Below are 27,817 nucleotides of genomic sequence, written 5' to 3'. Positions count from 1 at the left end.
CAAGATGCTTAGTAAAATGTATGTCTATTTTTCCTATAATCAAGACAATCGATCAGACTACAGTATAGAAAATATAACTATACACAAAAGTATTATGTGAGGCAATACTTCTAATACCAATGCTAGGCTTCCAAAAATGGTTACTTGGCTCAACGTAATTAAATGTTGTCATTTTTAAATCTCTGCTGTTTATAAATTACATACACAATTATAATTTCAACAAACGCACAAGGATGATGTGCAAATTGGGAGAGTTAATCTAAATCAGCGTAGAAACAAGCACATTCTGATATGTTTAGAATGATTTATTACCGGGTATTAAAGTAAACATAATTTTTTTTTAACTACCTAGTTATACATGCACCATTCAAATTTAGAAATTTGCACTGCTTGCAGCAACTATTCCACTGACATTAAAACTGATGGTCTTTAGTTAATCAACGAATGTGGTTGTGTATTACTTATCGATTTGTGTTTCTCTCAAGGCTCACACAGTTCCTTTGGAGTCCACATACTTGGCTGATGGTGAGTCTGACGATTTGCAATTTTATCTACTATCATTATGACTGTTTTTTTTGTAGCGCTTCACTGTTAGAGCAATGCAGAAAGGTAAGACCCTCTTTGCCTTCTGTAAGGTTTACAGAGCTTACTGAGTTCCATCTTTTTATTCATGACAAGCTGTATTTCAGAAAGATATGTTTTGGACTGCAATGTGTTTAGTGGCACTCCTTTTGGATCATAGCAAAGTGATCGGTGCCCTAATTGACGGATGGCGAAAAATTATACTGTACTCATCAGTTATTTCTATACCATTTGCAACCTTCGACAACAGACACAAAAATGTTGTGCTCTTTAAAATTAAACCAGTTACAGTGTCAATGAATGTTCAAGATCATGAATCAAATGTAAATATCAGACAAAGATAACCCAATTAAACACAAAATGCTGTTTTTAAATGGTGTTTTAATTTATTGAGAAAAAAAACCTTTTCAAACCCACATGGCCCTCTGTGAAGAAGTAGTTGGCCCGCTTGTTAAATAATGGATTTACTGTGCTAATCAAATTTTGGGGAAAGCTGAGTTTATTTTCACTGACCACACCCAAGCCTGATTACCTCCAGACCTTTGCAATCAAGAAATCACTTGAATAGAATCTGTCTGACAAAATTAAATCGGACAAAAGATCTCAAAAAGCTGCTACAAATGAGCTAATGGAATTCAGGAACAGATGAGTAATAAATTGACATCTATCAGTCTTAAAAGAATTACAAAGCCATTTTTGAAGCTTTAGGACTCCAGCAAACTAGTGAGAGCCATTATCCACAAATAGAAAAAACATATCAGTGGTAAACCTTCCCAGGAGAGGCCAGCCTACAAAAATTACCCCAAGAGCACTGCGACGACTCATCCAAGAGGTCACAAAGGAACCCAGGACATCTAAAGAACTGCAGGCCTCCCTTGCCTCAGTTAAGGGCAATAAGGAAGGGCAAAAATGGCAATTATGGCGAAAACCACTGCTGACCAAAAGAACATAAAGGCTTCACTTATGCAAAAGAAACATCTGAATGATTCCCAATAATTTTGGGATAATATTCTATGGACTGACGAGACTAAAGTTGAACTTTTTTGTAAGGTATATGTCTCTGGCGTAAATGTAACACAGCATTTCATAATAATATTATCATACCAACAGTCAAACATAGTAGTGGTAGTGGGATGGTCTGGGGCTCCTTTTCTTCTTCAGGACCCGGACGACTTGCTGTGATTGTTTGCGTGAATTCTGCTCTTGACCAGAAAATCCTGAAGCAGAATGCTCGGCCATCAGTTCATGATGTCAAGCTGAAGTGCACTTAGGTTCTGTAGCAGGACAATGATCCAAAACACACCAGGAAGTCAACTTCTAAATGGCTTTAAAAAACCAAAATGAAGGTTTTAGCATGGCCTCGTCCAAGTCCGTACTTGAATCCGATTGCTGTGCCATGACCTTGTGCCATGACCTTAAAAAGGCAGTTCATCCTCGAAAACCCTCCATTGTTGCTGAATTAAATGATTCCGCAAAGACGAGTGGGCCAAAATATGTCCACCGAGATGTGAAAGACTCATAACCAGTTAACATGTTTTGGGGGCAATTATTTTTTTACACAGGGCAAGGTACCTTTGAATACTTTTTTTTTCTTAATAAATGAAATCACCACTTTAAAAAACATTTTATGTAAACTTAGGTTATCTTTGTCTGATATTTACATTTGTTTGATGATCTTCAACATAAGACCTTAAACTGATGCAAAAAAAGAAGAATTTGAGAAGGGGAAACATACTTTTTCACTGCACTGTATGAGTTTTTAATTCTATGCTCTTACCAAAAGTGTTCATTATATACTGTACGGTATAGTGTATAAGGTACAAGAATATATGCAGAATCTAAAAGTATTCTGCCTTCAATTGACATAGTCACGTGGAACTACATTGCATTATATAGAACTCTTTTTCCAATATGTTCACTCTCATCTAGCTAGACGAGGTACCCAAAATATTACAACACATTCCAGTATAATGCAGTAAAGTTCTACAATGCTGTAACTTATGTAGCGTATATGGGTTAAATTAAAAATGTAAATAATTTAGGAGAAAAGAATGAGCCGGAAGCGACCCTTGCGTTACTTCCGGTTTAATTGTTAAAGTCAAACTAATATGTCTCGTAAAGGGGAACCACGTCACTTTTTATATGTATAGAATTTAGGGAAAGTGACGAGAAACCTTTACCTACACTTTATGAAATTTTGAGATGACAGAGGAGAGGTTTACTAAAACTCAGAACACACACAAAATACAACCAAGAGTGGAATTTTATAGTGTATTTAATGACATCTATCTGTGTCTGAAGCTAGTCATTTCCCCGAAATTATTAGGCACTAATATTGTACAGTCTGGAGACGTAGGCTCAAGCTGGTGGGGGGTAGTCTCTCTCTGGTAGTAGCTCAGATTTGCGACAGATTTGGTTGCAGAAGAAAAAGAAAAGAAAAAAAAGAGGTGGAAGACGAAAAATGGTTCTTCGTCAGGCCTCCTTGGGAGAGTATGGCCGTCTCTCTTCCTGCCTTTTCAGGGGCTCGCTGGCAATTTCAGAGCGATCACGCTTGGCTGGAGGAGTATCCGGTACCTTAGTAGCAGCTGCTTTGATTGCTTAGCAACGGCCCACGGAGAGGCTGGGAAGCCGGGTCTCTATGCCCAAGGCCCACGGTTACCGAGCCGTATGCCCAAAAGGGCAGGGGGGAGGGGTGGCCGAAGTTTGTTGCTGTATTTGCATCCCATCGTTGATCGGTCCCTTTTAGCCTGTTGTGAGTTCAAATGAAGACAGGACTCTTTGATGACTATAAACCGAGATTTCGAGGGGACCTGCTAATTACTCTAGAGTCCAAAGCGTCTTGTTGTGGGAGTCTCCCAGCAGGGCGGCTTTGAAGGCTGCAGTTTATCAAACCGTTGGGAGCCACTGTGTCACTTCCTTTTGCGGGGCGCATGTACGCTACAGTTACAACCACAATAATTAGACTTTACACAGATTTTTGATCGGCCTGATCGGTATCAGCCAATAATTAGCATTTGATGCTGATCTGCTGATCGGCTTTAATGTCATAATTCGCCGATCTGTTCAACTCCGCAAAAGACATTTACTCCGCGTCGCCATCGTGCACAGTATATTTGAATCCAAAAGCTAGTTTATTTTTAGCCTTGTCGTGTGTCTTTTGACGTAGTACTGTAAATATCTGACGGCCAATGAAGTTATTTAAAAAAAACAAAAAAAAAAAACTTGTTGGCGGTGTGGCACAGACAACACGTAATGCCCTGATCAGACTACAAGACATATTTGCTCTTTCAGGATTGCACTGTCGAACTACTACAATAAAATCTTGTATTCTGATACCACCGCATCCCGTTTTTTACGATCATTGGGCTTTATCTTCAGCTTAAATCTGACCGGATACACTCGTTACCGTGGTGACGACAACAAGAGTGGATTGCGCCATTTTGTCCTTATAATACATATAAGGACAAAATGGGGAAAAACGTGTGTTGGTGGTCACCGGTGCGCAGGACAAGAGAGGACGTTCGTTTAAGGCTTGCTTGAGGTATGTTCACGTAGTTTTAATAAGATACATAACGTTATATTGCCAGCAGGAAATAGAATGTTATGTAGCCTAGCAAGCTAGTGGTAGCACTAATGGTTGTACATAAACATTCCGCCGTTCTGTCGACTCATGCACTAAAGTTTGTGTAGGTGAAGTAATTTCATTACAATAAAGTAATTTAATAAAAAAGTAAGTTTATTATTTCTGTCACGTTGTAATGTTGGTTTGATCTGACGGATTAGAATACACGATTTGACTAGAGAAGTGATTTCCAACCTTTATGAAGCCAAGGAACATATTTTACAATTGAAAAATCTCATGGCACACCAACAAACAAAAATGTCACAAAAAGTGGATACATTAATTACTGTATTTACTTCCTGCCATTTAATAGAAAACCATTCATTTGTTCTGTCTGCCACTATGCCTCACTGGCATAAATAGATGAACAAAGATCCATTATTTATTGTAAATATAATTTTTTGAGCAATTAAGTGCACAAGTATATACAGTAAATGAGCAGGTCATTTAAACAGACACATTCCTCCATCTTGTGTTCGGATCGGTGATCGGTTATCAGTTTTTAAAACTCGCTGATCGGTGATCAGCCCCAAAAATCCTGATTGTGTAAAGCCTAAGAATAATAAACAATGTTAAGTCAATACCTCTTTGACAAAACTGAGCATTATTTTTATGATACAGCACTTTAGATCTTTTTAGATTGTGAAGGTTGCCATAAAGTTGTGGCAGTTGTGGTATGTTCTTTACTGTTGTTGTGGCATGACAAGAAAAGCTAATTTACAGACCTTTTAGTAAGATTAGATGAATGTAGTAGTTTTAAAAAGGCATGTAATAATTCAGTGTGTTTTGTTATGATCAGATCTTACCTCTTTTACCTCTATTGTAAGGCATACTGGTAACGGTATTTAATTCATTCGAGCGCCATACAATGTTATGTAAATAAGTATTGCATGTAACTGAGGCAGCAGCCAACAAACACCACTTCAAAATTACAATATGTAGATATAATCCCCAACAATCAGAAGTAAACAACCACGATAGTCCATATTTTTCTTATATTTATAATTAATGAAGACACTGAAAAAAAACTACATAATACACAACTGAGACAAATTGTACATGTGTCAGGAGAATTATGAAACCATACTTATTACATGTTCACACTGCTCATACCGTGTGTATGTTGTTTAACGCCTATATTGCAAGCAGGAGGTAATTGGAAATCTTGGCTGGTAATCTGGTCATCTATCTTGTCATTTGGTTGTATATAAAACGTACTCTGGCAGTCGCCACCTAGAACCAAACCAGTATCTCCTTCTATCACACCTGCTAGTCTCCTTCCATCTGCCATCTCCTTGCATCCAGATTGTGAAGTCCATAGTTGTTCCATCCCCTTGGCATTCACCCTCAGACACTAAACTTTATCTGTTGCGTCCAAATGGTTGTTCCAACTACGTAGAAGATGTACTGTAACATGGCCTCATTGAGAACTGCAGTTCAATGATCAACTTTGAATGAGGGTGTTATCGGACTTGTGGCTGGATGTTTTGGACCCTCAGCTGACGAGAGGGGCAGAGCTGTCAACCAATCACCACCTGGTGGAGTGTTTGCTCTCTATTGAGCAAACGGGTCTGTGGATGACGCAGTCAACATGGGACTGCACTTCACCCTGTATGGCACAGGGACCTGTACAAGGACCCTGTTCGTGGACTTCAGCTCTTCGTTCAAGACTATCCTCCCCGAACTCCTCTCCTCCAAGCTTCACCGGCTCAACGTCTCGCCTGCCATTTGCCAGTGGATCTACAGCTTTGTGATGGGCAGGACACAGCAGGTGAGGCTGGGAACAGCAACTTATCCATATGCACCATCAGCACAAATAACTTCATCTCAATGCACCCGGCTGTCAAACTCCTGAAGTTTGTAGACGAAACCACAGTCATCCGCCTCATCAAAGACGTTGACCAATCTGCGTATCGACAGGAAATGGAGCGGCGGGAGCTTTGGTGCGGCCAATGCAACCTGGAGCTGAAAACGCTCAAGACAGTAGAGATGATTGTGGATTTCAGGAAACATTCTTTGACACAGGTGCCCCTCATGCTGCCCTGTGTCAACTGTCAAGACCTTCAAGTTCTTGGGAATTACAGTCTTTCAGGTCCTGAAGTGGGAGACCACAATCAACTCCATCCTCAAAAAGGAGCAGAAGATGTACTTCATGTGGCTTCTGAGGAAGCACAGCCTGCCATGGGAGCTGTTGAGGCAGTTCTTCACAGCAGCCATTGAATCGGTTTTGTGTTCATCCATCAACATCTGTCTTGGTGCTGCCACAAAGAAGGACAAAATCAGATTGCAATGGTCAATCAAGGCTGCCGGAAAAATTATTGGTACTCACCTACCTCTTGAGCATTTGCACGCTGCCAGGACTAGGACAAGGGCATGCAAAATCCTCTTGGACCCTCCACATCCTAGTCACCCACATATTCCAGCTCCTACCCTCAGGTAGGCGCTATCAAACAATGCAAACTAAAACCAGTAAACATTCCAACAGCTTCTTCCCTCTTGCCATTAACTTCTGAAACAGTTGACTTACAATTTCATTGTAATATGGTGCCAATTTTGCACATCTCTGTCGGGACACTTCTACATTATTTGTACACTCACTGTTTTACCATGTTGCACTATTTGCACACTGTTGATGATTATCACTCGCCACATATGCGTTTAACTCTCTGAACTATTTGCATAATTGTCACTGTCCCAGATCATTGCACTATTAGTCACTTTAGATTGCTCTAAATTGTTTGAGAACTACATCGTTGCACAGTTGCATTATATCAGCATCACCACACAAGTGGTACACTTTCATTGCTCAATGACTCTGCATACTTTTTTATGTCCTCAATGTATATTTTGTCATAGTGGCTGTTTGTTGTCATACTAGAGTGGCTCCAACTACTGGAGACAAATTCCTTGTGTGTCTTGTAACATACTTGGCCAATAACGGTAATTCTGATTCTGATGGTGGGCAAGGGTGACCACAAAGTCGATCATCGAACTGTGACCTAAGGTGTCCTGATGCCAAGTGCACGCGTAGACACCCTTATGCTTGAACATGGTGTTCGTTATGGACAATCTGTGATGAGCACAGAAGTCCAATAAAACAAAGCTCGGATTCTGACCGGGGCAGCCGTTCCTCCCAATCATGCCCTTCCAGGTCTCACTGTCAATGCTCACATGATCATTGAAGTCCCCCAGCAGAACGATGGAGCCCCCAGCGGGAGCGCTCTCCAGCACCCCCTCCAAGGACTCCAAAAAGGGTGGGTACTCTGAACTGCTGTTTGGTGCATAGGCACAAATAACAGTCAGGACCTGTCCCCCCACCCAAAGCCAGAGGGAGGCTACCCTCTTGTCCACCGGGGTGAACCCCAATGTACAGGCGCCGAGCCGGGGGGCAATAAGTATACCCACACCTGCTCGGCGCCTCTCACCGCGGGCAACTCCAGAGTGGAAAAGAGTCCAATGCCAATCAAGAGGACTGGTACCAGAGCCCAAGCCGTGTGTGGAGGCGAGCCCGATTATATCTAGTCGGAACTTCTCAACCTCACACACCAGCTCGGACTCCTTCCCTGCCAGAGAGGTAAGATTCCACATCCCTAGAGCCAGTTTCTGTAGCCAGGTATCAGATCGCCAAGGTTCCCGCCTTCGGCCACCGCCCAGCTCACACAGCACCCGACCCCTATGGCCCCTCCCACAGGTGGTGAGCCCATGGGAAGGGGGACCCTCGTTACCCTTTCAGGCTGTGCCCGGGCTGGGCCCCATGAGTGCAGGCCCGGCCACCAGGCGCTCACATTTGAGCCCCACCTCCAGGCCTGGCTCCAGAGGGGGGCCCCGGTGACCCACGTCCGGGCAAGGAAAACCTAGATCCATTTAATGTTTTCTTCATAGGGGTTTTGGGAGTACTTGCTAGTATCAAGTCATAGTAAATGTAATTTACTCCTGTTAGTCTTTCTTCCTATGGGAAAAAAATGGCATTTGCTTTGTGAGGCATCCATTTCTTTTCGTGAATGACACACTCTGAAATTTATTGGGGCATGGTGTCTTACAAAACAGACCACAGCTACAGCATGACATTTTTGTGAGGAATTTTTTCAAAATGCCTTTCTCTCTGTTACCTTTTTAGAGTTAGATGGTCCATATCCTCCCTATGGCTATGCTGCCCTGCCTCTGGACACTCTGCCATTAGACCCTGATCTCCATGAGTCCTACATACCTGACATGACCTATGACCCAAGACAGACCTACCCTGAACCACTCTAACAGGTAAATACAGATACCACAGCCTTAACCTTCTAATTAACCTGAGCAAAGATTACCAGTCTGTTTGTCTATATGTAACCCCCCCCCACACCCAAAAGAGGTTTGTAATTGTGTATAGAGGACACAAGATGGCAGAAAACCACTTAAAATGGAGAGTTCATAAAGCACCAACACCATGCATCGAGCATTTACACAATTATGAAACCATCTTACAAAAACCAGTGGTCCACAACCTTTTTTCCACCATGGACCGGTTCATGTACTACATACGTTTTGCAAACCGGCAACCACTTGTCAATGGGGGTGGATGTGTTGACAGATGTTTGCAATCGCGGACCGCCAAACGTTTGGAGGTTGGTTCCGATGGACCTTTGCAACCGCAGACCGCCAAACGTTTGTTGTCAACACGGGGATGCTGCTGGACCGCCAACCATATGTCAATTGCAAGCTACAAAACCAAATACAAAAAAAAAATAAAAATAAATATAAATAAATAAAACATCTTTTTTTGTAGGGGAGGAGGTGGAGGGCCCGGCCTGGTACCCGGTGGTTGGGGACCACTGAAAACAACTGTATTCGGTAGTTTAATGACTCAACACAAACCACCTTCACATGAGGCTGATCAATAGTATTAGCTAGCATACTAGCCTCATTAACACGCTAGCACAAACTGACATGACATTGCACATGGACAAACAAGCACTTTACACAAATGGTATTAAGTCATTAAGCTCACCTTTCAGCCTTTGCACACATTAATAAAAGTAAGGGAAAGCCAGGAAATTGTAATAATAGTCTACCGGGGGCTATTTGTAGCTGCATCTAGAGGGAACCAAAAATGTTCTTTCAGTTTCAAGTTTGACATTACATGACAGACAAGAAAACACTATCAATGAATTAAACCTATCTATAACACCAAGATTCCACCAGATGGTGAGAAATACTTTTACTGCTTTTGCTTGTCTCAAACGATTAGATTTTCAGAGAACAACAAAGTATAGCGTGATGTTAGAGGAGGAATTTGACCCAAAGTAGCAAATCTTTAACTAAACAAAGAAACAAAGTATCAAAATAACTGAGGACTGGGCGTGGCAGCGACTGAGCTCTCGTCACGGCGGGGCTGATATAGAACAAAAAGCAATCAGTCGTGTGTGGTTTGGTGACGTCGGCGATGACGCTTGAACCGTCCTGAAGCACCGCATCACGTGACTGATTCAGGAAGTGGTTTTCTGGTTTGGGGTCGACCGTGTGTCATTTGAACCATAAATTAAGCAATTCTACATTTTGACCTCTAGATGGCGTCAGAGAGTAAATGAATCATGAAGCGTCGGCATATGTACTGGCACATTTGGCTGAAAGTGTTAGTTAATGCTGCACGGGGCTTCATCTGAACATCACTATCACAAGGAGCCAGAGCAAAAGTTCAACCGAGGGAGGTAATTCAACTTGAAGCAAGCAATTCAAACAACTGGGAACAGAAGGCAAAGCTGACCAATACCAAGCAGGTAACAAGGACATTCTGGCAAGGAATGGAAGTCAGACCGAAGGTTAAATGCAAAGGGTGATGAGTAATGGAGGACAGCTGTGTGAGGAGCTCAGCACACCTGGCCACACTCAGTCCTGAAACAAAAGGACCGAGACAACACAGGAAACAGAGCAGCATTGATGTCAAAATAAGATGGAACCCAAAATGACTCACAACAGATAGATGCCCAAAAAAATCTGCAAATATGCAGGGGTTCACTATATCTGTAATTTATTTATTCATAGTCAAACAGCAAGAAGTTTTTTAAAATATAAAGCACAGATTGAAGCTACAGCCAGATGCATTGCTAATTAGTAATTATTTTAATTGGAACCTTCTGACTCGTGATTAAATCAAATTGTGAGGTGGCAATGTTTCCACTCCAACGCTTGCCAACTTGAATCAGAATTGGAAAATGAATTCAAAATGTCTCAAAAATACTCTTTTGATGGATCAATTACCATTCCATTAATAATGTTACCAAATATATATATTTGATATTCTGCAGGTGAGTTGCACAAAATAAATAATCATGCATAACCCCTTTGGTACCCCTTTGTATGTTACTATTTAAATTGGAAAAAAATATTAACTTCAAGCTTTTATGATACAATGTCACAATAGTGCATTTCCCTGCGGAATAATGCCGAATGCAAATTTCCCAGTGACACACATAAGAGGGTGAGACCATTAAATTCATGTCCACACATTCCCATTCTAAAAGCACTTTTACAAGAGACACTTTGGTCCCAATGTTTTATTTAATCCTACTATCCAAATATCTATTTAAATTTACTGGGCAGCACTTGGAATCGACCATATGAATCTGCAGATAAATAAACATGTTTACATTGTATATATATATATATATATATATATATATATATATATATGCACACGCACATAGAGTAATTGGTCATAGCTTCAGTTCAACTTGTGACATCTTGAAATTGTTCCTCCTATCACAAAGGAGCAGATAGCAAGCCTCCTGCTGTGTTGTTGCCCTCCTTTAGCCACCTCCATCTCTCCTAGTGTAATGGTCTGTCTCCACACGCTTGACACCGTCCTCTACAGCAAACCACCTGGCTACTGCATGTTTATACAGTATGGAACGTCCTGGAGCACCTGCGAGGAGTTGAACTCCCTGAGCAAATTCTGTGGGCTCCAGGCACAAATGCTACTTGCTGTGGAGAGGGCACTGAAAAAATGCAAAAGGAGCCAGAAAATTAGGTTAAGGAGAGGGAACTTGTCTATGGCCGAAAGCTGCTAAAACCATTCCTTACAAGGGCTGTCTTGCTTTTCCAACTATTTGCAAAACAACAGGTGAAACAGATTCATACTGTAGTTTTTTTAAACTATATATACTGTATATGATATTGACTGAAATGATTATGTATTCCGGCGGTTAGAGCGTCTGCCTCACAGTTCTGAGGACTGGGGTTCAATCCCCGGCCCCTCCTGTATGGAGTTTGCATGTTCTCCCCATGCATGCGTGCACTCCGGTTTCCTCCCACATCCCAAAAACATACATCGTAGGTTAATTGACAACTCTAAAATTGCCCGTAGGTGTGAATGTGAGTGCGAATGGTTGTTTGTTTATATGTGCCCTGCGATTGGCAACCAGTTCAGGGTGTACCCTGCCTCCTGCCCGAAGATAGCTGGGATAGGCTCCAGCACTCCTGCGAGCCTTGTGAGGATAAGCGGCTCAGAAAATGGATGGATGGATGGATGATTATGTATTCAATTTTTGTGTGTGTGTGTGTGTTTTTTTTTGACACGCATCAGTTACAAAGACTGTTACAAGGACATTCTAACCCATAAATACGAAATTAATTTGACAAAACAAATAAGTGTTTTCATCGTCAAACCACCTAATTTAAAACACAACCAAAGGTGTATTGTAAAACAAAATGGAAAGACACTTGTTATATTAACATAAATTATCACTCAGAGAAAGCACACCTCCACCAAGGCTTGGACATCACTGTCATCTGTGCAATCAGTGATGGGTAGAATTGGCAATCTTAAATTATGGGATTACACCACGGTCTTTTACTTACACACAAAAAAAACATACCTACATTTGCTAAGACGTTCCAAGTTGTATATATGTTCGTGCTTAACCAAGCATATTTAATATGTCCAAGATATACTGTAGTTAAGACCCAAATTAATGATAGGCCATACTACATTACACGTATGACGAAAATAAATATTGTTTAATGTTTTGGGTATGTTTCAGGCCTCTGTCAATGTTGTCATGAGCGGATGTCATTTATGAAACGTATGCAACATTTTTTTGTTTTATTTCTTGCAGGAACATAAAACATAAAACAGAGTCCAACCAATACAGAGGATTAACAAATCACAGAAAGAAAGGACTGGAGGAATTCATAGAGGAAGAACGCTTCTGAAGGTCTTAATGACAAGGAGAATCAAGCCTTTTCAACCTTTTTTAAGGTGGAAAATATTCCATTTGGCAATCAAGAACTTTCAGGATACAGTTTATTGAAAGTGTTTATTGTTGGTGTAAATAACACAACTGTTATTTTGTTATGATGTCTTACAGTGGGGTGAAAGTGTACCGTAACACGGGTAACTTTTAAAAGCAATCACGAGAAAATGTTTCATCGACAGTTTGGGGGCATGCGGGACAAGCAGGAGGTGCAATTGAAAAAACAGTTATTTGACAAATCTAACTGACAGTCTGAATGAAATGCAAGAATACTTCCATCCTTCCGTCATAAAAACAGCATTAAGTAAGACATTTCAAGCCAGAGGTTGGGCTCATCAATTATGTCCAACAATGATCTTCTTTTTTTTTTTTTCTCCCAGTTTCTATTTCCGATTACTGATCTCTGGATGTCACGTAACACAAAAAAAAAATACAAAAAAAATTACCTTTTTAACTAGTCTAATTTGCTGCTGAATGCTACCCATGTATGTATCCCTGCTGTCTTTTTGATGTCTCCTCTGTGTATTTGAACTCTTCACATGTCCATATGTGGTTGTTGCATGGTAGTATAATGTGTCTACAAATTGTTCACGTTTGGATACTGAGAAACAAACAGACAATGCGGTAAGTTGCAATGTATTTGGCGGTATGTTGGCCAATCACATTTGTAGTTTAAAAAAAAAAAATTGGTACAAATCTCACCAAGTCAATGCCTCATTGTGCTTGAGTGATCATCACAACCCCCCCTCCCTAAAAAACAAACAACAACAAAAAAAGACGTTAATCCCCTTGAGCATTTCCGACTACAAAGTCTGTACCACACCTTTTTAATCAACTTGTTCAAAATTTCATGGAGAGCTATATTGAATTAACAACCATAGTGAGATTGTCATTGACATAGAGAGAGAGAGAGAGAGAGTGGTGGAGGAATTCAAGTGTATTAAAGATTGAGGCTTGAACTGGTTGATCAATGGACATTTTGTGCTTCTTTCATCAAGGTCAACTGTGGTTGTAACATGACTATTGTTGGTTGCAAAATACCCCTAAAAGAAGTCTAAACCCGACATGTTAAAACAAAAAAAAAAGCACAACCACATAAAAAAACAAACAGCATTTGCTCAGAGCCTTTAACACAGTTGTTAATCTGAATTTAATTAAATCTCTTATTTGATTTTGATGTACATTCATTCTACTTGTATGGAAAATCAATGTCAAATAGCAGCCCCCACAATTATGATTCTCTTATTTGATGCTCCTGACATTGGATGCTCATAAAACGCATCAAACCACATTGAAAACATTTACCGGGACAGAGATTAAATCATATAATCAAGTCCAGTCTTTCTGCTGCAAATTTATCAGAATTTCCAAAGTCTATTTTCACTTTTACTATTATTCACAATCAAACAAATAGTTTTATAATGAGAAAATAATGATAACCCTATTTTATTCAATTGTCTGTTCAGGTGTATGTAGATATTATTATTTCCCTTTTTCTAATTAGAGACATACACTGTTTAATCAGCCATTTGAATGATTGTACTGCTGAAGTTTAAAATATGATCTGTGATAAGGAAAGTTAATCAATACTGTCCCCTGCTGGTTATATACTATAATTGAAAACGAATTCATTTTGATATGTATTAACGAATACACAAACTGAAAGACCATCCCTCCATTTTCTGCATAGCTTGGCTAGAGGCGGGGTACATACACCCTGTACTGGCCACGAGCCAATCGCAGGGCACATATAGACCATTCACATTCACATTCACACCTAAATTCAATTTAGAGTGTTCGCATAACCTCAGTTACAGGTTTTGAGATGTCAAACTCCACACTGGAAGGTCAAAGCTGAGACTCAAACCTCGAACTTTAGAACCGTGAGGCAGATGTGTTTCCTCACTCAGAATCGAGTCAGACTCGCACATACAAATGTGACTTACCTCCACATCCAGTGCGCATGCAGGTGAATCTCAGTGAAGCTAGAATATCATAGAACTGGTTAGCACATCTGCCTCACAGTTCTGGGGACCTGGGTTCAATCCCCGGCCCCGCCTGTGTGGAGTTTGCATGTTCTCCCCGTGCCTGCGTGGGTTTTCTCCGGCCACTCCGGTTTCCTCCCACATCCCAAAAAACATGCGTGTTGATTGAAGACTCTAAATTGTGTCATAATGACTTAAAACACTTGCACAACATACCTGGAAAAGTGATCTTTGAATCAAACCTTTCAGACTACAATCAGAACGAATCTTAGAGTGTCATACCACTTTATCCTGACAAGAGATGAAACTGCTGCCATGCCGCATATACTTAGGAAAATACAAAGATTTCAGGATTTTTAGCCTGTGTTAAACAACATTTATTATAATAGGCTACTGCTGCGGGCTCACTTGTAGTAATGTCAATTTATGTTAGCTAGAAGCACGTATGGTCTAGGGTGCCACTGTGTTTGACTAGATCACTGCATAAAGGTTAAACACCTCCCACCATAGGATAATCTGTCGGGATAATTTTGAGCACCATCAGATGATCACACTGATTTCGATCAGGAGCGGGGAAATCAGGCTCAAAATCAGACTGACTGTCTTTACATGTGTGTGAGCTTGACTTGAGCTTAATTTTATCTTCAACTCATTGGTCCTTTTCCAATGTGTGTTTATGCACCCTGCATCTTTATTAACTATACCGTTTGATTTCCATCTCACGAACTGAATGTGTTTCATCCTCACATTAAACACTAGTATACTACAGCATTTTTTTTTAGTAATAGAACTATTGACACATTTTCTGGTAGGTGGCAAGGTGACAATTTGAACAAGTCATTTGTCAGAGGTGTGCAAAAGTCTTAGGCCACCGAGATATGTTGCTTCAACAAAGCTATAATGATTATGCGCAGTATTTCCACCTTTATACTAAAATAACTTCCTTAGAATAACTACAGTAATCCGTCATCCATCTGGTGTTCGTCATGTAAAAGTATCCTAAAAAAAAGTATCCAAGCACTGTTCTACTTTCTGAGTAAAGAAGGGATTTGCAAAATTCATAATCCTATTACTTTTTATTTATTTGGTGTGATTATATCCTGCTATTTCTTATGGCACTGAGAAAAAAGTCAAGCTGCCAGACAATTCAAAATCGTTACCCTTGTGATTTAGTCATATGGCCACAAGATGGCGCACAGAAACCATTGAACAACAAAGAGCCCTGCGCAGACAAATCTTAATCCTCAAACTGTAAAGCAAAGCAAAACAGTATGACTGACTGAGATTGGCATCGAGGAAAAAAAATTGTACCTTGTATGGTACACCACCCGCCACCCATTAAGTTAAGTGATAAATATAACAAGCACAATTCAAAGCTCAAGGTTTTGCGTAATTGACCTGCGAGAGCTGCTCTCTCTGAGCATTGTCCGTCAAGGAGTACATTACAGATCTGTGTTGACCTTTGTCATTTAGTTGATAACTGCAACAATGAAAAGTCTACATATGGATTATAGTCCAACAAAGGGAAATTCCATGTATATTGTACTGTCATTTTCCTATGAACCTTACACGACACAGAGAAATAAATCACACACACGGACAGCCGAAGAGCGAAGGGATGCACAAACAGTGCTGCACCTGCTGACCCTTGTTTTTTTTTTTGCCTACTGCTCCAACCAGCTTTACAAAGATGAAGTATTTTCTTTTTTTATTAGCCAAAGTCCTGACAGATGAGCTACTGACATTTCTATTTGGCACGTCATCCCCAAATACACGACACTGTTAGACATTCCTGTAAATTCTACACTTATTTTCCATACTGTACCTTGCAGTTAAACACTTTTAAAGTGATTTTACAGTAATTAACTCGTTTCCGGCAGCACGGTGGAAGACTGGTTAGCACATCTGCCTCACAGTTCTGAGGACTGGGGTGCAAATCCTGGCCCCGCCTGTGTGGAGTTTGCATGTTCTCCCCCGGTTTCCTCCCACATCCCCAAAACATGCATCATAGGTTAATTGAAGATTTTAAATTAAAATAAATTATTCTTTAATTAAGTAATTAAATAAAGGTGTGAATGTGAGTGCGAATGGTTGTTTGTTTGTATGTGCCCTCCGATTGGCTGGCGACCAGTTCAGGGTGTACCCCGCCCGCCTCTCGCCCGAAGATAGCTGGGATGGGCTCCAGCACGCCCGCGACGCTAGTGAGGATAAACGGAACAGAAGATGCCAAAATGGCCCGATAGGACTCCTTGTTCAGCTTCACCACTGCTGTCCACCCACGGGTTCGGGGGTTGCCGCCACGACAGTTGTGAATTGTGCATTTTCACAAAGCTGATATTCTCACCCCTCAAAGTAAATAGTTAACATCTTGCTTTTCGCATTTGTGTTCATAATTTATTTATATCAGTAGAATTGACCATGAGTTTGACCAGAATTTTGATTTATCTAGTACCAAAAAATAATAAACCTTTATTTGAAATTTTCAATCATCAATTAAAAATATGCATTTTTAATTATTTTTCCCAGACCAAATGTCCACCAGAGAATAGTTTCTCGAAACCTTGAAAAATTACAAATTGTCTTACATTTTGGGTGATTCCTTGATCACCTTAGGTGCCAGACCAAACATCTACGCGGGGAATAAATAGACCCTCAGACAATTACAAGTAATAATTCTACATTGCAGGTACTTCGAGTTTCAATTCATCTTTGTTACCCCTTGTCTTTTGTTGTCATGACAACAAAAACAACAACAAAATAACAACCCTGAGAGATCCAGGTATAATGCTAATTCTGTCAATTAGGACTGGTTTTGGAGAGGGGGAAGACATCTTTCTAATTCAAAAGGTTCTATCAATTATACTTCATAGTTGTATTACATCAACTCCAGTGTGTAAATGAATGTCTGATGGTGACTGTAATTTAAATAACTAGCCCAAGCGAAGCAGTGTTATCAGTGCCAAGCGTGTCTTCATTGCAGAAAAATAACACAAAAGAACAGTAATGTTGAATGTATGTGTATCTGCATATCGCCAGCTCTGTCTTTGGGGCGGTCGGGAGTCAGCCAGAACTCGGATGAACTGGGTTGACCCACCAATCGCCACCATGAGTGCAAAAGTCTGGCCCTTTTGTTTATCTTCTTCGGACAGTCTCCGATCCATTGTCCATCCAATGTCTCTCCTTTTCACAATGGAACCATCTTCTACACCCTCCCCGTCACCTCCCATGTTCAGTGCTCAGCCTCAACCTCCTCAAATCTGGTTCAAATCTTGTTGTGACACGACAGCAGGCTGTGTGAGAAGGGGGGGGAACCGCAGAAGTGCTGTGTGTGGAGGGCCGTGCTGTGGGTCGCAGGAAGCGGTTGCGTTGATGGTCTTATTCCAGATTGCACTCTCCTTGATCGTTGTCATCGGGTGATTGATTTGTGGAAGCCAAATCCTTAACTTTAAAATTGTTCTGTTCTTCCTCAAACAACCCAAGTGACATATACACCAGTAATTATTTGTTTGCTCTTCCCACTTCCCATTTCCAGTACTCATTAGAAGTGCTTCTCTTTTTTAAAATATTCGAACGTCTTCGAAATTGTCAGGGACCCTAACCTCTAATTGTTGGATTCTAACCTGGGGACCTAAACCCCTAACCGTCTGACTCAGACTTGGGGACCCAACCGCCAACCCACGTCGGACTCAAACCTAACTCTAACCTGAACTCCTAACCCTTGAACTCCAACCAGAGAACTGTAACCTAGACTTTAACCGGACTCAAATTTAAGAACTTTAATCCAGGACCTTAACCTAGACTTTAACCCGAACATAAGGACTCAGAACTTACAAATGGAATGTGGGGAGAGCAATTACTAATTACTAAAATGATGAAATTGTTAAATTTTCAAGGAAAATAAATTTTCTTTAACGTAATTCTTTGTTTGGAGGACAACAGGTGCTCACATGGGCAATGACAGTGTGACCTGGAAGGGCATAATTGGGAAGAACTCCCTCTTGATCAGAACCCGAGGGGTATTCTGTTGTTGGACTTCTGTGCTCATCATGGATTGTCCATAACAAACACCATTTTCAAGCAGAAGGGTGTCCACATCTGTACTTGGCACCAGGAGACCCTAGGCCGCAGTTTGATGATCGACTTTGTGGTTGTGTCATCAGACTTGCAGCCGCATGTCTTGGACACCCGGGTGAAGAAAGGGACGGAGCTGTCAACTGATCACCACCTGGTGTCTGTTGGCTCCGATGGTGGGGGAAGATGCCGGTCCGACCTGGCAGGCCTCTGGAAGAATCCTCTGGAAGAATCCCTTGTCAGAAGGAGTTTCAACTCCCACCTCCGGCAGAATTTCACCCACGTTCAGGGGGAGGTGGGGGACATTGAGGTGGCCGACTGGAGCAGTGGCCGTAAGGTGGTTGGTGCCTGTCGTGGCGGCAACCCCCGAACCCGTGGGTGGACAGCAGTGGTGAAGCTGAACAAGGAGTCCTATCGGGCCATTTTGGCCTGTGGGACTCCTGAAGCAGCTGATGGGTACTGGCTGGCCAAGCAGAATGCGGCTTTGGTGGTCCCTGACGCAAAAACTTGAGCGTGGGAGGAGTTCGGTGAGGCCATGGAGAAAGACTTCCTGACAGCTTTGAGGAAATTCTGGTCTACCATCTGGCGTCTCAAGAGAGGAAAGCAGTGCATCATCAACACTCTATACAATGGGGATGGGGCGCTGCTGACCTCGACTCGAGATGTTGTCGAAGACCTCCGCAATTCCACCGACATGTCTTCCCATGAGGAAGCAGGGATGAGATCTCTGAGGCGCGCTCACCGAGGTGGTTAAAAAGTTCCTCGGTGGCAAGGCCCCGGGGGTGGAGGAGATTCACCCGGAGTTCCTAAAGGCTCTGGATTTTGTGGGGCTGTCCTGGTTGACACGCCTCTGTGACATCGCGTGGACATTGGGGACAGTGTCTCTGCATTGCCAGACTGGGGTGGTGGTCCGCCTTTTTAAGAAGGGGGACCAGAGAGTGTGTTCCAACTCCAGGAGGATCACACTCCTCATCCTCCCTGGTAAGCTCTATTCAGGGGTGCTGGAGAGGAGGATCCGTCGGGAAGTCGAATCTCAGATTCAGGAGGAGCAGTGTGGTTTTCGTCCTGGCTGTGGAACAGTGGACCAGCTCTACACCCTCGGCAAGGTCCTGAGGCTGTTCGTTCCCTTTACGACCGGTGTCAGAGTTTGGTTCGCATTGGTAAATAAGGTGGATTCGTTTCTGGTGATGGTTGGACTTCGTCAAAGTTTGCCCTTTGTTCTGTTCATAACTTTTAAATTTCATGTCACGGCCGAGGCGTATAGATTTGGTGGCCTCAGTATTGCATCTCTGCTTTTTGCAGACAATGTGGTTCTGTTGGCTTCATGAGCTGATCCCAAGTGTTTGATTAACTCAATGAAAGGATTAACATTATCCTCTATTTTGATCGTTTGTGATTTACTCATAACAAATAATCCCCTTGAAATGTATTCATTTACTAGGGTGAAAAAAAAAATAGAAAAACATGTTTCTTCTTTTTTTCTTACATCTTAAAATATGTGCAATAAGGAAACCAAGCATAAAAACGTTTGAGAAAACAAAACTTTATTGATGGTTATTGACAAGTGGAAGAACCATAGTACATGCACATACGATGACAGTGCAAGAAGCCTCGTTTTGAACCACAACACCTACTGGAAGAAGCACTTAGATAAATTAGTTGCAGAGTCAGACATTCAGCATAGTAAAGACGTTCAGCCACCCTGTCTCTGAGCATACATCGTCATTCAGAATGGACATACACAGATTTTAACCAGCAGACCCAAACTGCCCTGATGCTTTTACACCGCCTTTGATGTGGCGCATCTGAGGGTTCTAATTTGTGATAAATACAAAAGGGAAGATATGTGTGTAACATCACCACTAATTGGGAACATTTGTAAACAGAATGTGGTGCAAGGAGTGGCTCGCAACGCAGCCATAGCCAAGCTCCCTTTCACCAAATAGCGTCGTTAAAATACACTACAGATTGATTCCATGAAGGTCTATGTACATCATTAATTATCTTGTTCACAAATGATTTACTTTTCATATGTATATAATTGTGTAATATTCAAACAGGTATTTGTCAAAGAGTAAAGATTGATAGACTACAAAAGTAAGCTATGTCACATTAAGAATAACAAAAGCAAAATCAACTGAAATAAAAGAAATGGGAAACCTAAAGCACTGATATGTCTCAGATTTATGTGGAAATTACAAGTAACATGTGCAAAATGGTATATTTGACAAAGTAAACAAATGAGCATTTAAGCTATACTGTATAACTAATTATTTGTAATGATTTGCCATAAATCGGAACATGACTTGATAGAAAAGGAGCTAGCTTGCCCTAACAACTGATCTATATGCCTAAATCTAAAACATTATACTATAATGTATTTCATATAAGATAACATCTTCACTGCACAGTTCAAATATCATACATTGTTTGAGTATTATATTTTATCCTCCATACATTTTTAATTACAAGACAAAAAAAGCAAAACCAAATGAAAATTTAAAAAAAAGACACTGCAATATATATTTTTAAATCTCTCCTGCAATATAAAAATCATCAGTTTTACCAATGAATTTTCTGGAAGTTCCTATTAAAAAAAAAATATAATAAATCCCAAAGACCATTGCTCCTCCGAACAGAAAAGGATTAGTGCAGCAAATTGCTCAATTTACGATTAATGTCTAAGTTTATCTAAAAGATTCTGACTTTTCCTCTCATTCACATTATTCAGATGAGTGATAAAACTTTTTTCCCCATATTTTAGCTCACAGATAATCAACTAATGAATGAACAAATGTTTGGGTTGCCATGGCAGTTCTTCCCCTCTTTATACTATGAAGAATCTTGTCTAAATACATGAACACGCCAGATATGGCTACTGAAACCTTTGGTTTGATGTCATATAAGATCCAACTACATTATTTAGTCAATAAAGCTACAGTCTGAATAACGTGCTGACTCATATAATTTTGTCTCTACTGACATAACTCTAACACTAACTACAGGTATGCTCACCTCGCTATCATCTATGAAAGCTGGTACTTGCTGGCATTGCTTAGAACTTACCATCCAGCATCTCCATCTAAATTTCAGATCATGACAAAATTATCCCAAAATAAGTAACAAAAGCTCAGTGATACATATATGGAAAAGCAAAAAACGAAAAATAACTTAAGAGAACAAAATAAATAAAACAATACACACACCAAAATATTTTACTAGAACTGAATGCAGGACATTTTAAAATGACATAACCAAACTGCACAGTGAAATTTAAAGTTGAGGTCATAAGAAAATAGCTTTTCCCCAAAACAAATGAGATAAGAAAGTCATGATCTTGAGATGATGGAGTTCAAATAATTAGCAATCCTTTGCTTCTCTATGCTGCTTTTAATTAGCCTATCCTGGCCGCGAATGTTCATAAAAACTTAATTTATATGACAATGTTCTCAAGAGCTCTTGACATGATCCCAAATGGAATAAAAAAATGCATCAGTCAAAATTAGTAAGTGCAAAAGGATGCAGAGAGAACAAAAACAGTTAACAAGCATAGTCGCTTTAAACATGTAAAAAATAGAACAATGCTACGCAATGAAAAGCTTGAATTTGTTTCCTCTTTTCTGAAACATAAGGACAAAAATAATTGTAATTGTTTAGGAATAAAAGCAAAAATCTCAAGATTTTGGAGATACAAGCTTTTCATCGTCAAAATATTTATCATACAGAGTGGGTGTTATATACAACAATGTGAATCAGATAAATATTTCCTCTGTGTCCTAACTTTTACTCTAACGTTTACTCTATTAGTATCATGGACACAATTTCTACAGCTGAAAACTATGTTTAAATCTTTAGAAATTAAAACCCCACAATATCAAAATACACAGCACAAAATATCTGAGGTATAAGATGAAAAATATCAGCTGTTATTTTAATCTTACATATTTTTCTCTCTCGTAGGAGATGCTGAAATGATGCTTGAATTGCTTGTATTGCAATAGCCAGGCCTCAGCAACGTCTCTCTTTTATTCACACTCATTCAAACACACACACACACACACATACACACGCGCACACACACACGCACATGCTCTCTTCCTGTCCAGTTGGAAGGTTGTGTTTCATTTGGGAAGTGTTGCTAATACGGAGCAAAACGGCTGTAGCCTCCCCGGTATATACTAGCCTGGAGGGAGGACAGCACAAGTCCTACGTCGTCAACATGGCTCCGTGTTTTGGCATCTGTCAGCGGGGTGAATGCATTCTGAAAGACGTACAGACCAACACCACCATGAAACACATTATAAACAAGAAATTGTAAAATCATTGTAACAACAACCAAATACAATGAAAAAAATAAACACATGCACACCCTTGTTAGCCCCCCTTCGTCCAGTATCAACTACTACTATAGTTCCAACATTACATTACCGTTTTTTTCCAGTGCAAACCCATGGGGGATGAAAAGACCCATGACCGGAGCAATCGTCATGCAGCAAGCACAGCGAGACACTTCATGCCAGGGGAACATGCCAACAGCTATGTGAAAGAAATCCAGTCAATATAACTATTACAAATTGGAGGGTAGGATGGATTCAAAAAATAAAACAACAACTCAAATAAAAGTGTCAATTGGCAGAAAATGCGCAATTCTGACTGTGCACATCGATTAAAAATGGATTATGCTGGATTATGCCTGCAAAAAGGTTATTGAGGAGGTTGAAATGTATCCCATTTGGTATGTTATAAATAGCCAAAGAAAAATGTTTTTTAAGAAACAATTTTCAATTTGTGTGGAATTTGAATCAAAATTTCTCATAGGAAATAATGGCAATAGAACTAAATTGTCATGGTCTGTGTTTTGGTTTGGGTTGTTTAGTTTTTTCATGTTTTCCTGTGTTCCACGTTTTTCATGTATTGTGTGCTCATTTAGTTATTGTGTCCACCTGTTCTCGTCAACCTTCTACCTTGTGTCGACCAATCAGCTCCCTCCAGCCACTCGTGTCTTGTCCAGGTGTTCCTCGTTGTCTCGTAAATCTGTTTGCATTTAGTTCCCTGGTTTCTTTCAGTTCTTTTCAGTTCATTGTCATTGTAGTATGTCATTGTCCCTGTCTTTGTCACGTCATAGTCGTCTGTAGTTTCAGTAGTCATGTCTTGTTTCCAGTTTTAGGTTTATTCAAGTGTTTCTTTGTTACTTTGGTTATCAGTTGTGGGACTTTGTTTAGTTTGCTTTTTCCATGTTCGTTGTTTGCCTTTTTTTGGAAATTAAATATCATTTGTGAGACTCCTGCACTTCTGCCTTGCCTCCCTGATTCCCTGCACTTGGGTCCTCCACTTCCTTGTCTCCAGTGCCTTCAAAAACCAAACGTGACAGAATGAACCACCCAGAACAAGACCCAGCGGGAAGAACATGGCGTCACCCTGCTCCCCAAATGCTGTGGCAGGCTCCTGTCCCTGCTCCCCGGCAGCTGCACCGGATTCCCATCCCTGCTCCTTGGCAGCTGTGCCAGGCTCCGGCGGCGCTCTTCCAGTGGTCGCAACCCGTCCTTGCTCCAGTGGCGCTCGTCCAGCGGCCGCCACCCAACCTGCTCCGGCGACACTCGTCCAGGGGCTGCTACCCGACCTCTATCCGGCAGCGCTCTTCCAGCGGCTGCCATCCAACCCTATTGCCTGGCCCCTGCATTGCCATTGGGTTTGGCATCATGGCCGACCTCCTGAACTTCCCAGCCAAGTAACTCACCTCAGGTGTCCTGGACAGCCACCAGACTGACCCTGAGGGGAAACTCTTTTTTTTTTAATGCCCTGGTAGGGTCACCCATGGCAAACAGGTCCTAGGTGAGGAACCAGACAAAGCACGGCTCAAATGACACCTTATGATGATGATGAAAATAAATGGACCTAAGTTTCCCTTGCCAGACGTAGGTCACTGGGGTCCCCCTATGGAGCCAGGCCTGGAGGTGGGGCTCGAAGGCGAGTGCCTAGTGGAGCGCCTACACCCATAGGGCGCAGCCGGGCACAGCCCAAAGAGGCAACGGGGGTCCACCTTCCCATGAGCTCACCACCTGTGGGAGGGGCCAAGGGGGTAGGGTGCATCGTGAGCTGGGTGGCAACCTTGCTGATCTAATCCCTGGCTACAGAAGCTGGATATAGGGACATGGAATGTCACCTCTCTGGCAGGGGAAGAGTCTGAGTTAGTGTGCTAGGTTGAGAAGTTCCGACGAGACATAGTTGGGCTCACCTCCACACACAGCTTGGGTTCTGAGAGGGGTTGGACTCTTTTCCACTCTGGAGTTGCTGACAGTGAGATGCGCCGATCAGTTGCGGGCATACTTATTGCCCCCCGACTAGGTGCCTGTATGTTGGGGTTTACCCCAGTGGACGAGAGGATGTCCACATGTGCACTTTGGCACCAGGACACACTAGGCCGCAGTTCGATTGTGGTCATGTCATCAGACTTGCAACCGCATGTCTTGAACACTTGAGGGGGCAGAGCTCTCAACCGATCACCACCTGGTAGTGATTTGGCACCGATGGTGGGGGAAGATGCCGGTCCAACCCAAACGTATTGTGAGGGTCTGCTGGGAATGTCTGGCAGAGTCCCCTGTCAGAGGAGCTTCAACTCCCACCTCCGACAGAACTTCCCCGGGGAGGCGGGGGACATTGAGTCCGAGTGGACCATGTTCCGTGCTTCCATTGTTGAGGCTGCCATCTGGAGCTCTGGCCGTAAGGTTGTCGGTGCCTGTCATGGCAGTAATCACTGAACCCGTTGGTGGACACCTGTGGTAAGGGATGTCGTCAAGCTGAAGAAGGAGTCCTATCAGGCCTTTTTGGCCTGTGGTACTCCAGAGGAAGCTGATGGGTACTGGCTGGCCAAGCAGAATTCAGCTTTAGTGGTCGCTGAGGCAAAAACCCATGGGAGGAGTTCAGTGAGGCCATGGAGAACAACTTCTGGACGGCTTTAAGCAAATTCTGGTCCATCATCTGCTGTCTCGGGAGGGGGAAGCTGCGCACCGTCAATACCGTGTATACCCCTGGCTGGTTCCCCCGCAGGATGGGCTCCCTGGCATGGCCCCTCCTTGCGGGTTGAGGGGGGCCAGGCCCACCCTTCCTCATTGTGCTGACTCAGCAACTGCGTAAACTAGTTGACAAACATGCATGTGATATGGTGTTCATTCACTAATAAGTTCCATAGACACACTATAGGCTTTAATTGTTTGTGCTGGGACCACTAATAATAACACAGGTTATATTAAGATGTCAACTCACAGGTTCTGACTTGTGTTTAGATACTATAAAAAGTATATCACCACACCACTCATCAGTAGCACTGCATTGCTCGTTTCCCACATCCTGTCCTGTCCTCGCCTTTTCTGTCCTCTCTTATCTTGTTCTATTGGTGAGTTGTTGCAGTCCTCACTGAGTGTGTCCCCATCCACAAATAAGAACACGATTTTACTGTCCCTTAAAACCCTTTTCTGTACAGCTGTATTTTCAATAAACACCAGAATAATCAAATAACTTAAAAAATAAGCAGAGGGAGTATTTAAAACTCCCTTGTTGCACAACAAAACTGACAAACAAAGAATATACACTGTGTATAGTGGGGACGGCGCGCTGCAGACCTCAACTCAGGATGTTGTTAGTCAGTGGGCCAAATAGACCTCCTTAATTCCACCGAGACGACTTCCCATGAGTAAGCAGAGTCTGGGCACTCTGACGTGGGTTCTTCTATGGGTGGGTTCTTCTCTGGGGTTGAGGTCACCGAGGTGGTTAAAAAGCTCCTCGGTGGCAGGGCCCCGGGGTGGATGAGATCCGCCCTGAGTTCCTAAAGGCTCTGGATGTTGTGTGGCTATCCCGGTTGACACGCCTCTGCAACATCGCATGGACATCGGGGGCAATGCCTTTGGATTGGCAGACCGGGGTGGCGGTCCCCCTTTTTAAGAAGGGGGACTGGAGGGTCCGTTCAAACTATATGGGAATCACACTCCTCAGCCTCCCTGGTCAGGTCTATTCAGGGGTTCTGGAGTGGAGGGTCTGTTAGGAAGTCAAATCTCAGATTCAGTGTGGTTTTTGTCCTGTCTGTGGAACAGAGAGCCAGCTCTAAACTCGAAGGTGCATGGGAGTTTGCCCAACCAGTCTAAATGTCTTTTGCGGACTTGGAGAAGGCGTTCGACCGTGTCCCTCGGAGTCCTGTGGGAGGTGTTCTGGGAGTATGTGATACCGGATTCCCTGATACGGGCTGTTTGGTCCCTGTACGACCGGTGTCAGAGTTTGGTCCGCATTGCCGGCAGTAAGTCGGATTTGTTTCCAGTAAGAGTTGGGACTCCGCCAAGGCTGCCTTTTGTCACCGATTCTGTTCATTACCTTTATTGACAGAATTTTTAGGGGTAGCTGGGGTGTTGAAGGGGTCCGGTTTGCTGACATCAGTATCATGTCACTCCTTTTTGCAGCTGATGTGGATCTGATGGCTTCATCAAGCCGTGATCTCCAACTCTCTCTGGAACGTTTCACGAGTATGAAGCGGCTGGGATCAAAATCAACACCTCCAAATCTGAGGCTATTGTCCTCAGTCGGAAAAGGGTGGAGTGCCCTCTTCGGGTCAGGGAGGAGATCCTGCCCAAAGAGGAGGAGTTCAGGTATCTCGGGGTCTTGTTCACGAGTGAGGGGATAATGGAGTGGGAGATCGACAGGCGCATCGGTACAGTGTCTGCAGTGATGCAGACTCTGTATCGGTCTGTCGTGGTGAAGAAGGAGCTGAGCCAAAAGGTAAAGCTCTCGACTTACTGGTCGATCTACGTTCCTACCCTCACCTATGGTCACAAGATGTGGGTCGTGACCGAAAGAACAAGATATTGGATACGAGTGGCCGAAAATAGTTTTCTCTGCAGGGTGTCCTTACAAATAGGGTAAATGCTCAGTCATCCGGGCGGGGTTGAGAGTTATACCGCTGCTGCGCCGAGTACGAGAGGAGTCAGATGACGTGGCTCGGGCATCTGCCTCCTGGACCCTGGTGAGGTGTTCCAGGCTTGTCTCACTGGGAGTAGACCCCGGGGACGACCCTGGACATGCTGGAGAGACTATGTCTCTCGGCCGGGCTGGGAATCCCTCGGGATCCCCCCCGGAAGAGCTGGACAAAGTGGCTGGGGGAGGGAAGTCTGAGCTTTCCTGCTTAAGCTGCTGCCCACTGCGACCCGAAGTTGGATAAGTGGAGGAAAATAGATGGATGAATTGATCCCAAACTTTGGACATTCTTTTAAGCACTCATTTCTCCTGGTTTACGCTTATTACTATTTTGCGCAAAATTGAAAATAATTTGCAATTCAAGT

The 27,817-nt window shown here is 42.3% G+C and overlaps 2 protein-coding genes across 20 annotated transcripts in view; one reads left to right on the top strand and one right to left on the bottom strand.

Annotated features, from left to right (window-relative positions):
• Positions 1-13,771, top strand: part of LOC133466388 (junction plakoglobin-like) — a 123,927-nt gene extending 110,156 nt beyond the window's left edge. For both annotated transcript variants that reach the window (XM_061750031.1, XM_061750032.1), the window contains exons 15-17: positions 486-525; positions 8,322-8,461; positions 12,301-13,771. In XM_061750031.1, the coding sequence (XP_061606015.1) occupies positions 486-525; positions 8,322-8,458 (177 nt within the window). In that variant the 3' untranslated portion in view covers positions 8,459-8,461; positions 12,301-13,771. The remainder of the gene's footprint in view (positions 1-485; positions 526-8,321; positions 8,462-12,300) is intronic.
• Positions 13,772-20,017: 6,246 nt separating this feature from the next.
• The window catches only part of rbfox1 (RNA binding fox-1 homolog 1), a 372,506-nt gene continuing 364,706 nt past the window's right edge, over positions 20,018-27,817 (bottom strand). For 13 of the 18 annotated variants that reach the window (XM_061749589.1, XM_061749597.1, XM_061749596.1 and 10 more), the window contains one exon: positions 20,018-22,755. In XM_061749589.1, coding sequence (XP_061605573.1) covers positions 22,633-22,755 — 123 coding nt within the window. In that variant the 3' untranslated portion in view covers positions 20,018-22,632. Of the gene's footprint in view, positions 22,756-22,922; positions 23,031-27,817 lie in introns of all 18 variants that reach the window. The other 5 variants (XR_009784866.1, XR_009784864.1, XM_061749595.1 and 2 more) reach the window with 4 other exon arrangements.

This window comes from Phyllopteryx taeniolatus, chromosome 16 (assembly GCF_024500385.1).
Source record: "Phyllopteryx taeniolatus isolate TA_2022b chromosome 16, UOR_Ptae_1.2, whole genome shotgun sequence".
Classification (NCBI taxonomy): Eukaryota; Metazoa; Chordata; class Actinopteri; order Syngnathiformes; family Syngnathidae; genus Phyllopteryx; species Phyllopteryx taeniolatus.
The sequence above is the reverse complement of the archived record's forward strand: the minus strand, read 5'-3'. Positions and strand labels throughout refer to the sequence as shown.